This window comes from Sabethes cyaneus, chromosome 2, assembly GCF_943734655.1.
Source record: "Sabethes cyaneus chromosome 2, idSabCyanKW18_F2, whole genome shotgun sequence".
Classification (NCBI taxonomy): Eukaryota; Metazoa; Arthropoda; class Insecta; order Diptera; family Culicidae; genus Sabethes; species Sabethes cyaneus.
This window is the reverse complement of record NC_071354.1, coordinates 240,804,300-240,817,130: the sequence shown is the minus strand read 5'-3', so window position 1 is coordinate 240,817,130 and position 12,831 is coordinate 240,804,300. Positions and strand designations below refer to the sequence as shown.

The window sequence follows — 12,831 nt, the reverse complement described above, 5'->3', positions numbered from 1 at the left end:
CGATAGCTTGTCAAAAACGCCTATTGCCAACGGGATCGAAGGGGTTATTTTCCGAAATAATAATCTCCCGCAGAAAGAAGACACAACCGTTTACTCAGTGGGATGATTATTATTCTCCTGCAATATGTATACAAGAATCTTAGTTAACTAATTATAATTATCAATGATAGATTGCAAATAATTGAATTGATTTAGCATGAACACATAGGCAATAAATGGAACTTACGTTTAGTCCCGCTTTCTACTCAGTCTACCGTATAATAGAATGGATCCAGCCGTTAGAACGTCTGCCGTACTATAAATATTCGATTTTAACCAAATTTTAACCTTATTGTAAATTGCATGTTATAATATAATTTACCGTAGCACTAGTGTGTAAGAAATCACTATAGTAGTTTTAGTTAGGGTTATGCTCATGAATACACTTAGGCACCTAGAGTAAATAATTAGGCTAAGTTTACTTAAGTTGTACATTTAAGTAAATAAGTAGATTTAAGCTAGTTTTCACTTTACCGCTTGCATATAAGATTGGCAATAGTTTATGATTTTAATTATAACTTAGTGATATATTGGCTGCAGTTATAAATACCACTGTTCACTTGCAGATATCAATTTTGCATACTCATTGTAAGGAACTGTCAATGCTTAATGATTTGTTTATTTATTGGACTGACAGCGATGACTGTCAAACCTAGCTCGAATGTGCACCAGTGAGTATTCACACGGGTGTAGAAGACTCGTAACTGCGTTACGGAATGCGTTGCGACAGTGTTGATGTACGGTGGCGGTGCGTTGGCATGGGGGCACGCCAACAAAGTGTACAAACTCAGATTTTGAGTAGTTTTTCAACCAAAAAATTGGTAGTAGGAACTTAAAATTGCGTTATTTGTCATAGAGAATTAATAATTCAATTATCGGTAGCAAGTAGCCAAAATTGGTTGAAATTTTTACCCAAAGTTTGAGTTTGTACACTTTAGGGGCATTTTGAGTAGTTTCAACCTAGCTTTAACTAAATCCGACCAATTTACAGGTAGAATCATTTAAGAGTGTAGCGAAATGCTTACGTAGAGTTAGCGCCGATAGCTAAGAATAATATAAAAATAGTTTCTGTTTCCGTTTGCAGCACGAGGTGGGGCAGTAAGAGCCAAGTCTGTCCAAGGCTGAGAGAAGGTGGTTGTGATAATGATAAAAGAGTCCGTGCGGACAACGCTAACGCCATAATGCGTTGATGATGATGAATTAATGAGTAGGAAGAAGAGATGACAGAACTTGACTCTATGCAGATCCGCTACAATGTACTTTTCTTGATCTTCTCCTTCCTTTTGTTTATCCGCTTCTCTGCCTGTGTCAGTCTTGTTCGAATATTCGTAATAACTTAGGGCCTACGTTGACTTCACGTCGTCCACTCCAACGTCTTCAGCCTATGGCTGATCCCTCGTTGCCCCCCACGATAACGTACGGGTCACCGTGGGAAGCAACGACTGAGATCAGATCAGAAGGGGAAGTTTTAGTTAACATGTTGATTGCAATTTTCGGGTTAGTAATATCACGAGGATTCTAAAATTCTGTCTGCCCATATCCTATGCTACTACTAACTACTCGCTAGGAAGGACGCTACTCATCTCTCCAACTATCCACCCAAGTAACATTTTTGTTGTATAATAGCTTATTAAACTATTGTACAGCTAATTTCCATGGCACAAGTGTTTGATAAGCTATTACACAACAAAAATGTTACTTGGGCATGTCATCACGGTCGGCAACCCAGCGCTGTTCAACCACCTACGCTCATTAAAAGCCACAGCCGCTTCTTTAAATGCCATCATTGCAGTATTGTAGTTGTTGACGTTAATTTCCGAATATTTTGTACGGAATATTATTCAAGAGCAATATTATCGCTCAGCACTATCGAAAAACTACTTGAACTTCCGAATAATAGAGCAGATGCGATATAAATGCTTATGCAGTAAATGCTTATTTGTAGCTGTAGTCAACCAGTTTGTCGGTGTGCTCTTCAGATAGTCGTCAAATTGAAGAATTTCTGTAACTAAGAAGGATATGGTGGATCATGTAGAACAGTGATGGCCGAACTGCGGCCCTTCGTGATGATTCGTGTGGCCCGCGGACTGATTTGAGGGATGGCAGACTTATGAATATTTTTTTTTTTTATGACACAGGGGGTCACTCAGTTTAATCGTAGTACCTCGTGCATATTGTAGATCTTATTAATAATTTTTGATCTTATTGCTTTCCGGTTTAAATCTTGTGGTGATTCCTGGAAATCGGTTTTTGTTGCCGCCTATTTTACATTTTGAACGATCTGGGACGATTGGGACGATCTGATTTGGCCCACACCACACCTATGTCTGGGCACCACTGATGTAGAGCTTCACTTGGAGATATGTATATATGCCGTGTTAGGTGCAAACTGTTACTGAAGCAAGACGTAATAAGATGTTAGCGAAGTTGACAACCCTCTGTGAGGATGGTATTGAAGCGACAAAATCCGAATTCCATGGGCATATTTTAAGCACTATGACCATCTTTTAAGAAGTGGTATACTGAGGATAGCCTTCCGCTATCCCTTGAATCAGCCAAAGAATCGAATACCTGCTTTTACTTGAAGAGTTATACTCCAAAAAGATCTAGGTAGAAGCGGAATTCCATTTGAAGTCTGCCAGAGTTGGACAATGAATAGAACAAAATGCATATACCGAGGCTATAAAGCTTTTCGAGAGATCCACTGAGTCCGACAGCGACGACAGCAGCAAGAATGGAGAGGAGCAGGCCACCGGTGAGTTGCCACCGTTCGACTTGATGGATTCTCCGACAGTAGCTCATCAGCATTAGGAGGGTCTTTGGGAGACTAACAGCGTCATTCATGATAATTTTATATTGTTAGTTGAATACCGTTAACGCGATTAGTCACAAGATATGCAAATCACTCTAATAAAGGAGGGAAATAAGAAAATAAGAATTATAATTATAATTAATTACATCCAAAACAAAAATAATACAATAGAGGTGACTGTAACAACAACGATAGCAATATTAGTAGTAATAGTAATAACAGGAAACTGACACAGGAAACACAGCTACTGACTATAACTTCCTGCCCATTAATAATTGTAATTTGGCAGCATAGGTATAAGAAGAATTTCCGACTCATCATAGAACACTCAAACATATATTCATTCGTACCTATACACCCATGCACACTCATACATGCATACACATGTACGTGTGTACGTGTGTGTATATTTTTCAGTGCTGTGCTGTCCATAATCGCATAACAGCCACAAATTCTATGGCAATCTCATAGAAAATGTCTCGATTACGCAAATAAAGACATCACATCATTTTTGAACACTCGTTCGTTCTAACTAGCGATAAATTTAAATTTTCATGAGTTAGTCAAAATCTCATGAATGGTGGGTAGGATTTGATTTCAGTTTTCTAGAGAAATTTCTGTGCATACCAGCATTTCATCTAGGGAACTGAGTAAACCCTCCCGGTGCTTCGGCCTAAACGGACTTGATTTAAAATCAGATCCGCTCAATTCCGCTACCGCTCCATTCCGCTTTACGAGACACATGCTACACGTAAAGGTAAATTATGCAATACTACATACTACACATATATCCAAATTAAACTATATTACATTCTACAAGCGGAACTAAGCTTTAGGTGTAAGTCGAAGTGCGCGTCAAACCACCTACCGAGGGCGTGCCGAGAAGCAAACGAATATTGCTACATAAACCTTCATTGGCCCTCTTTGCCATACTTCAGATTGCGCGTAAAATGGGCCGCAATTATCTAGTCCATAGATGGCAGAATCATCTGGGACTTCTTCCGGATGCAGACATACGTTGCTTTGAGCTACGGTTATGACGACAATCGAAGTTTTTCTACTTTCTTGGGATAATTCGGGTGACTGTACATTGGAAAGTGCACCGACAGGCCAGGATTCTGGAGGTAGAGGAAGGTCCCTTCCAACGTGTTTTGTTCAGGATTTCGGCAGGGCTCAAATCGCTGGACACATCGTCGGCCGGGTTATTAATACATACAACGTGCTTCCAGTTGTCCATTAGATATGAAAGCTGAATAAGTGTGATGCGATTCGCGCGAAGGTATTCCGCCGTCCGGGGCACAATCGGATCTTCTGAAGGATTGTTGTGGAATCGAACCAAAAGGATGCTGTTATAGGGACATTCTGGCCACGCTTGATTTGGAGGTTAGGAGCTTAACAGTTACTGGCTGGGATGATTGAGCACAAACGAAACAGCAGCTTCTGTACGCCTTCTCTGACGCATCGGCGAAAAAATGCAGCTCAATACTGATTGCATCTAGAGCGGATACAAAACGTGGAGCTTGTACCTTTATACCTTAAAACCGACAGTATCGGATCGGGGCTCCCAGCCCTAACGTACTGGTCATCTTGGAGATCGAGCCAAGGCTGGATTGCTTGGTCTTCTGCTGGAGTGTCTTCGAGAACGTCCCTGCGGACTCGAGCATTGCGGAGACTTCTCGGTGAAGTAGGAATGCTGTCTTGATTATCGACATAGAAGTCGTCGTCGATAACCGGCCCGGCGGCGCAGCGGGTAAACGTTGACCTGCATCTTTAGCAAATCTCTGAAGCGTTTTGGTGGCAAGATATGGGGCAGATGCGGTGCCATAGGTTACCGTTTGGAGTTGATACGTTGCTATGGGCTCTTCTGAACCTGTCCTCCAAAGAAACCGTTGGAGTGGCTCGACGTCCTCATGCAGTTGTATGCTGTATCTGTCGATACAATTTTTCAATGACGCCAACCAAAGCGACTGTGTGGGACCGGAATCTCATAATAAGTGACAACAAATAATAAGTGGTATACAGTTTTGAAGTCAGGGCTTCGTACTAAAAGGCGCTCTAAACTGAGGAACCGACGTTGAGCGATGCTTCGGGAATCACCCAAGACGATTTCTGGATTATCCGTTTTCGGTGCGCGAACTATGTATCGCCCAGTGTGGTTTCAGCTGGTGGTTTTCTCGTGCAGTTCCTCATAGGTCCGCTCAACAATGGAATGGGTCGATTGAGTTGGGATAGTCTCGATCTCCCAAAATCTTCGGAGGGTGACATCAAGTGTATCCTGTTTGGTGGATAGGAGACAAGCTATCGTACCGCAAGAATCAATGCACCTCGAACCGGAGAATGTCTAACCGAAGAAGGTTTTAACCATATGCGGTAGTCCTGAACCTAAGTGGAACCTATCGGAACGCCTGGGTTCTTGGGGAGTGGTGGAAGAATTCTTGCCAACTTGAGGATGAGGGCTAACATGCAGCATCGTGTGATGACGATCTCGACCATGTAAACTTGGAATAACATTTTTTGGCGGAGTTTCCAATTCGGAACTAGTTTCTGGTTCCAGCAGAGCTTACGTTGCGAGACTAGTTCTCGACGAAAACGTACTTTTGCGAACGTCGGGCATTCAAATAGATAGTGTTTGTCAGAGTGGCAGGATAGAGCATTGGATTTACACTCGGACGCATTGAACTTGAACCGTTCAGAGTGCCGGTCTTAACCCCCGTACCCCTAGTGTTGAAAACTCTTTGGTGAATTAGTTACGTGACAGTCAGTCCAAAGCCTTCTGAGCCAGCACTGATTTTCGTCTATCTTAAGCGTTGATCGGTATGGCAAAACATCGCAAGAATTTTTTTTTCAATAATTTCTCATAACCTGTGAATTCAGGATAGTTTCAGATTTTCACATGACCACAGCACCGTGCGTTTTTTTTTTGGCATTTTATGAGATTTTATTACAAAATAATAAGAACGTGTGGTATTTTTACTTTTTCAATATAGGTTGTTTGTGTGTAATCCTGGCGTTTGTTCCTAAAAGATTTTTTCAAAGATGACCGTTGCCATCTCTTTCTCTTATGAGGAGGCTATTTTTTGTTCTGTTTTTGTGACGTTAATAGGGGGAGGGGAGGAGGGCACTAGAGTATTCTACTCCAAGGGTCAGTTGGTTTTTTGTTCGTTTATTCAGAGGAAGGAAAAAAGAGAAAGAGGATTTTGCTTTGATTCTGGTTGCATCATCATCATCATCATCATCATTACGATTTGCATTTATAAGACTACGACTGACTGACTGACTGTGTCTGTGTGTGTGTGTATGTACTGCAGTTTCTATTTTCATTTTCATGTCGGTTTTGGTTACTTTGCTCATCATGGGTTGTTTGCTCTTTCGCGTTAGTTCTTGCTGACATTGTTTTCCTTCAATAACATTATGATTAAAGTTCATAATTGTAATATATACTTTTGTTTATATTATAGTAATAATAATTTGGCGAAAATGAGAAGTTGCTTGACTTTCTCGTTTGGATTTAAAATTACTTTTAGTACTAGATTTTGTTTTTTTGTTCATTTTGTAATTGTTATTGACCTTTCTATGCACTAAGATTATTCATATTTTGTGAAAATATACTTGAGCTTACCATTCAGCGCTTTTTCTCGCTACAATATTCTTTATACTCATTCAGACCGTAACTGGATTTTTATTTCCTCTAATTTGTCCTTGGCGAATGTATTTGTGTGTATGCGTAAGTGTGATGTTTTTTTTATTGTGAATTTCTAAAAATCTCTGTCTCGAGTGGAAGAGTTTAGTTTAAAGCTACTTCACTGCTGCTTTATTAGCTGGATTTGATTTTCGCTTCGAGTCAGCAGCTACAAGCTGCTCTAATTTCTGCTAAATTTTGCTGACCTGTCTATATAATCGGGTAGTTTTTTTTTGTTTAGAACATGGAAAACGTTACATCACACCTCGCCCGAAATGAGGGTGAGGTATGAAAATATCTTGTTTTTTTTTCGTTTTCTGTAGAGAGACAAAAATATAGACACTCAACTATTTACAAAATCGACACATATGAACATTTCCGACACAAAAAGTTCCATCAAACAGGGAAGCTACGTTTTGTTGAGAATTACTGTTACTAGCAAAAAATTGATACTCACAGTTTGTTTTCTATCCGATCAGATTTTTTTTTGAAAGAGAGCGTCTGAAGTAAAACCGAAAACTCTAACGCGTAAAGCCGTGTAAGCTCGATTCGAAGCTAGCCATGTCAGCTGCAGGAGAACAAGATTATTAAGAAAGATCCTAAATTTATCACTAGAATATATTGTTTTTTTTTTTTTGTTTTGTTTACTTACGTACGGACAGACAAGACGTACCGTAAAACTTTTCTAATCTACACGAGATAAAAACGAAAATATATAACCAACTAAAACGAAAAAAAACTTACAAATCAGTTTAAAAAAAACAAACACGTCTGTGTGACCTCTTACAATCGAATATGGCGAATCTTGCTTCAACTCTCTTAGAGCTGCACGCTTTGTTTGTTCGTTTTGCTTCGTGTGTGTGTGCCTGTACTCCCCTGACAGGAAGGTTTCCTGACGCCTGCTGCGATTTGTTCTATATAGGTATGTGAGTTCTACGTTCTAATTTAAGCATATACATACGATTAGACGTCCTATTGTTTTGGTTTTTTCATCTATCTTCGTCTATTTACCATATTTTTGTTTGTCTACTTGGTTTTGAAAAGCCGGTGGACCGTTTTTTTCTTTAGCTGTTCCCTTTTAGAAAGATTGTTTTCTTTACGAACAAACAATTACAAACTAATTGCTTCATGTTTTCCAGAATTTGATCAGAATTTTATGGCAAATGAAAGTTAAGGTTTAAACCTAACCTAGTATGACCAACTCTGTGTTTGGGCCTTGTTACTCAGCGGTTATCGTAGCCGCAGTATTCCTTCGGACTGTGGCTTGGAAACTCGAGACATGGAACTGCCATGGGTTTCTCAACTTCCACGCGAGCTCTCGAATGCTCTCCGACGATGACGAAAAAGTGGAACGTCGTAGTGTGCTGGACGAGAGGCTCAACGGTACGTCCCTTCAGGGAAAAATGTTACGATCAAAATTTTGTTGACCTAAACTGGACTTGACGAAGTTTACGCCAAGGCAGGCTTCAAACAGTTTCCTGGGCAGGATTGTCATACGACAATCGAAAAGAAAATGATGGCAGACATTTTCAAGCATATGAAACTGTCAAAGTTAGTTTGGAAATATCTGGTTTGGGAGGCCATCTATACCTGTGGTTTGAAAAGTGACATTTTCATTGCAACCGGGACTGTCAGACTGGAAATGTGCAGGTACAAATGTCTAGTAAAACATCTGCTGCCTTTCAAACTGAGGCAATATGATTGTTCCGTGCTATTTGACCCGGATCTAGCGGTTTAGCTGAATATATTTTCTATTTTTGATACTAATTGAGCTTCAAAAAGAAAATTCTAATTTGACCAAAGTTTGATCGTAACATCTTTCACACGGGGTCCAAGGAATTGAAGAGCGGCAGCCGACAACCGCGTCAGTTGGAGGAATAACATCATCAGGCCTCGTCGAGGTAAGACGAAAAACCAATTAAAGATAAAATAAAGTAATCGATTATGGGGACTAATATTAAGTTGTTGTTCTTTTTACCAACGACCTTCGTGTCTTGAAAAAAAAAACAGACGACCGAACAGATGAAGCTTCATTTCATGTGATGGGGGAACTTTAAACAGATCTTTGGTAATTTGAATTAATCTTAAAACATTACGAATGAGTTTCAATCACCACCACCACCACCGGAACAGAAATAACAAAGTTTAATTTTTGGGGTCTCTGAATGACGCGGTACTTGTTTTCTCACATCCAAAAAGAAAAGGAAACATAAATCGTGCCTAACTATCTTACAAACGATGAGTGGTAGAATGCCCTGAAAAACATTATCGTCTAACTGCGTGTTTGTTTGTGTGTTTTGTTTCGGTTTTTTGTTTGTTTGTGTGATGACTCGTTTCATTCGTTCACTCGACGGTGATTCCCTAAATTAACCTTACCTTATCTAACAGTTGTAGGTAGTAATATGTTTGTTTCCGTGTGACTTAAACGAAGAACAAGGAAATATCGCCTAGAAATAATAGTAATTCTGACACCGCATTATAATCGGTCACTGGCTTAAAGAAAATCCTACTAAAAAGATGCAGGTTCGTATTTGAGGAGCAAAGTAGAGCGATTGAACGTAGGAAGTATAGAACCTAATCTCAATTGAGGAAATATAAATCTAACTTGCGCAACTATTACTTGTGCGTCGTCTATCGAGCACTAACTCTTGTTTAGATTTGAGTATTATTCATCTGGTGTTGTTGTTTGTATGTTTGTAGACGTAAGTGGCGAACTAAGCTACTGAGTTCTGGGATGACTGACTGACTGACTGTAGTATTTGTTGTGCGTCGAAGCATTCGTATTTCACAGGAAGAGACATCAAAAATCTGAAGCTGCCGAATAAGCATTCCTAGAGGCTCTTTCTTCAGCCCAGAGCGAGCGGAAAGCCTGCCACTGTCACTGCCTGTCTACACCTACGGTGATCGCCAACTCTAAATTCACTGGAAGCAAACACTAAATAACTAACGGGTTTTCTTATAGTGTAAAGGTTTTTTTTACTTTGATTACTTGACTATTTTTTACTTCTTGTATTCATTTTTCATTTGTGGTATTTTCGTTCTCTTAACTGAACTCGGGTTAGTTGTTAGTCGATAACTTTGGCTGCTTTCTTGTTTTTTTTTGTGTGTGTTATATTGGGTGTTATGTCATGAAGGTGGTTCCGCTTGTTTTATATATCATCCACTTGGTACGAGTAGAATAATTTTAATGTAAAATCATTCTGCGTGGTAGAGAGCTCAAACTGCCGTACTCATTTCCACCTCACATGGCTTTTTGTGTGCTGCACTCAGATTCGCTTCGAAAATATTGTTGTTTCCTTAAACTTTTATTTTTCTCGTTTATTTTGAGCGACTGTTCCTCCTCCTTCGGCGTGTCTTGATAATTGCCGAAAAAAAAACGAGGAGGTAAATCAATGATTTCTACAATACTACGAAAATCTCAATTTGTTCTTTTAACATCCTTTCTGTTGTTATTAATTTCCCACCAAATCTATCGGTGTTCCTCCTCGGAAAGTGAAATTTTACATTGGAAAACAATTTCTATATCATTCTACACTGACTGACTACGAACTCTATTGGACAGTTCATGGAACCTCTGCGTAATCTATTCTGGAACAAGTAACTATATATTCAACAAAATAAATGGAAGATTTCTGAATGCGCCCGAGGACGGGGGTTTGACTGTGTTTAAACAAGTGTGTGTGTGTGTGTGTTTGAGTGTGTCTATGTATAAGGAACTAATATCATTCTTTTTTGCTGCTGATGCTGAAGAAGCATTATTGTGGTCCTTGTTTGTACCCTGTCATGTCATACGATGAACGCACTGGGCGGGGGGTGGAGGAAAAACTTTACTTTACTCATGATCGGGATCATCATCTCTACAACTTTGAGCCTTACATACTAAGGAGCGAAAAACTGTATCCGTACGTTTTTTTTTGTTTTCTACTAGAGAGTGCGAAAGAGAGATTATTTGTTACACTGTCTGTTCTTTACTGTGTGTGTGAGTAGAAGAAGACTGAGCTTAACATTTGTTGTAGGCCACGTCCACTTTGTTCGCTACAACTTTGGTATCGATCCTTGATTCCGGTTTGCTGTCATGTGCTCTCCCTGACATCATCATGGCTACATTTAGAGAGCAGTTTCGTGTGTGCATTTTCATATATGCTTTGTTTTTTGAGTAATTTGAGGAGAATAAACATGCGGTCTTAAATCTAATATGGCGCAAATCGATTGTATGTTCCTCGGTACATGGTTGCCTGAAAACAAAAAAAAAACGAACGATCAAATGAGTACTTTTATACGCTCAAAACGTGGGAGGGTTGCTCAACTTACCCCATATCCGGGAACCGGTCCTATTCCGTGTCCTAAATAGGGATCAGCGTATTCTCGTCCATATCTGGAAAAAGGAAAAAATTAGGATCTGGTGGTTGTGGTGGCCTTATTAGTGGACTTACCCTGCAAGCGTAGCGTATCCGGCTACGGCAGGCTGTGCTGCCGGTGCCGCTCCGTAAGCTGCTCTGGCAGCTACGGCCGTGTACGTGGCGGCATTGTAGGCCTGAGCCTGGGACAGCGGTGTTTTCAGTAACGGCTGCGCCTGCAAGGAATAGAACAGGTTTTGTGTGATCAATTTTCTTTTTTTCTTTTGCAATATAGTTTGATAAAACATAACCTCAACGTTATTTCCACTTCGAAGTACAATTTTTTATAATATGATTATAAGATCTGATATCTATAATTACAAAATCAAATTTTTAATTTTTGATTTCTGTCATATTTTTCTTTGCTTGTAAAAATCCGATGTAGCCTAAAAGGTTATGGGCCCAGCGTTCCGAGAGCGACTTCTAGGGACAAAAATGGGTTGTCGATTGAAAGCCTAAAACAGACTCGTGCGTGAGCACATCCGTAACGTTAAATTGACGGTATTGGTGAAAGCGAGATTGACTTTTTTGCTAACCGATATCAACGTTAAAATCTGGGAATTTCGTCCGGACCTACTGCTATTAAGAAGTGAAGTCATTAAAAAGAGTAAGCCCGTTGAGCCTGATTCACTCTGGACTGCCAACGAGACTAAAATTGCCACGTTATCCATTCAACAATAACAACACGCTCGCCTGATGCTTTTGACGAGAATTCTACGTCCTGCGGAATTGTTAGAATTCGTTGTCGTGAATATTATCTATCATTTTTGCTGAACGATTCCTCAAGCAAACTAGCAAAGTTCATTTTCAATTTGAACAACTCGCAATCCTAAATATGCTGAAACTTGTATAAACTGTTGTTCTTACGGAGCTCTAATTTAGCTGGTAGTTGCATGCTGCAAATATTTCGTTCTTGGATCAAAGAATCGTTGGAAAAAAAGAATTGTGTAACAGATTTAACCCTCTAACGGGTAAGGCCGTCTGTAGGCCGAAAATATTTTGGATCGTTCAACGGCCGGTGGGACTCCAACCCACACGCTTTCGGTTGGTACGCAAATGTTTTTGCAATTAAACTCCTGCCGTACCCTTATGTTAGATAGTCTCATTTCTTATTTTGTTCTTCCAGTTTTAACCATTCCATACCGTCCTTTCCGTCGATTGTAAAAACTAACGTAGGGCGAGGACTAGGGCGAGGACCACCGCCAAAAGGGCTAGGGCTAGGGCTAGGGCTAGGGCTAGGGCTAGGGCTAGGGCTAGGGCTAGGGCTAGGGCTAGGGCTAGGGCTAGGGCTAGGGCTAGGGCTAGGGCTAGGGCTAGGGCTAGGGCTAGGGCTAGGGCTAGGGCTAGGGCTAGGGCTAGGGCTAGGGCTAGGGCTAGGGCTAGGGCTAGGGCTAGGGCTAGGGCTAGGGCTAGGGCTAGGGCTAGGGCTAGGGCTAGGGCTAGGGCTAGGGCTAGGGCTAGGGCTAGGGCTAGGGCTAGGGCTAGGGCTAGGGCTAGGGCTAGGGCTAGGGCTAGGGCTAGGGCTAGGGCTATGGCTAGGACTAGGGCTAGGGCTAGGACTAGGACTAGGGCTAGGGCTAGGGCTAGGGCTAGGCCTAGGCCTAGGGCTAGGGCCGAGGGGTAGAGTTAGGGCTAGGGCTATGACTTGGAATTGAACTTCAACTTGAACATGGGTTAAGTTTTGGACTTAGACGTGGACCTCAGCTATGGGATTCATACTTGATCTCCATCCTTCCAATCAGACGCGTGATGTGTAGCTTTTTTTTGTCGGAAGGTTTGACCACTGCGACCACTATTTTGATCTATTGTGGTATACTTCTTCTTATGAAGTTTATTACCTGATTTTTTTTTTTACTTTACTGAAGGGGTTTTTCCTTTCCCGAAGGTCCAGACTGAGAGTCTGC

General features: G+C 40.8%; 1 protein-coding gene across 1 annotated transcript in view; it reads right to left on the bottom strand.

The window, feature by feature from the left end:
• Positions 1-10,720: 10,720 nt before the first annotated feature.
• The window catches only part of LOC128736825 (ecdysone-induced protein 74EF), a 423,088-nt gene continuing 420,977 nt past the window's right edge, over positions 10,721-12,831 (bottom strand). Inside the window, exons 14-16 of the mRNA XM_053831318.1 lie at positions 10,964-11,103; positions 10,842-10,905; positions 10,721-10,765 (exon numbers count right to left, since the gene is read on the bottom strand). Of these exons, the coding sequence (XP_053687293.1) occupies positions 10,721-10,765; positions 10,842-10,905; positions 10,964-11,103 (249 nt within the window). The remainder of the gene's footprint in view (positions 10,766-10,841; positions 10,906-10,963; positions 11,104-12,831) is intronic.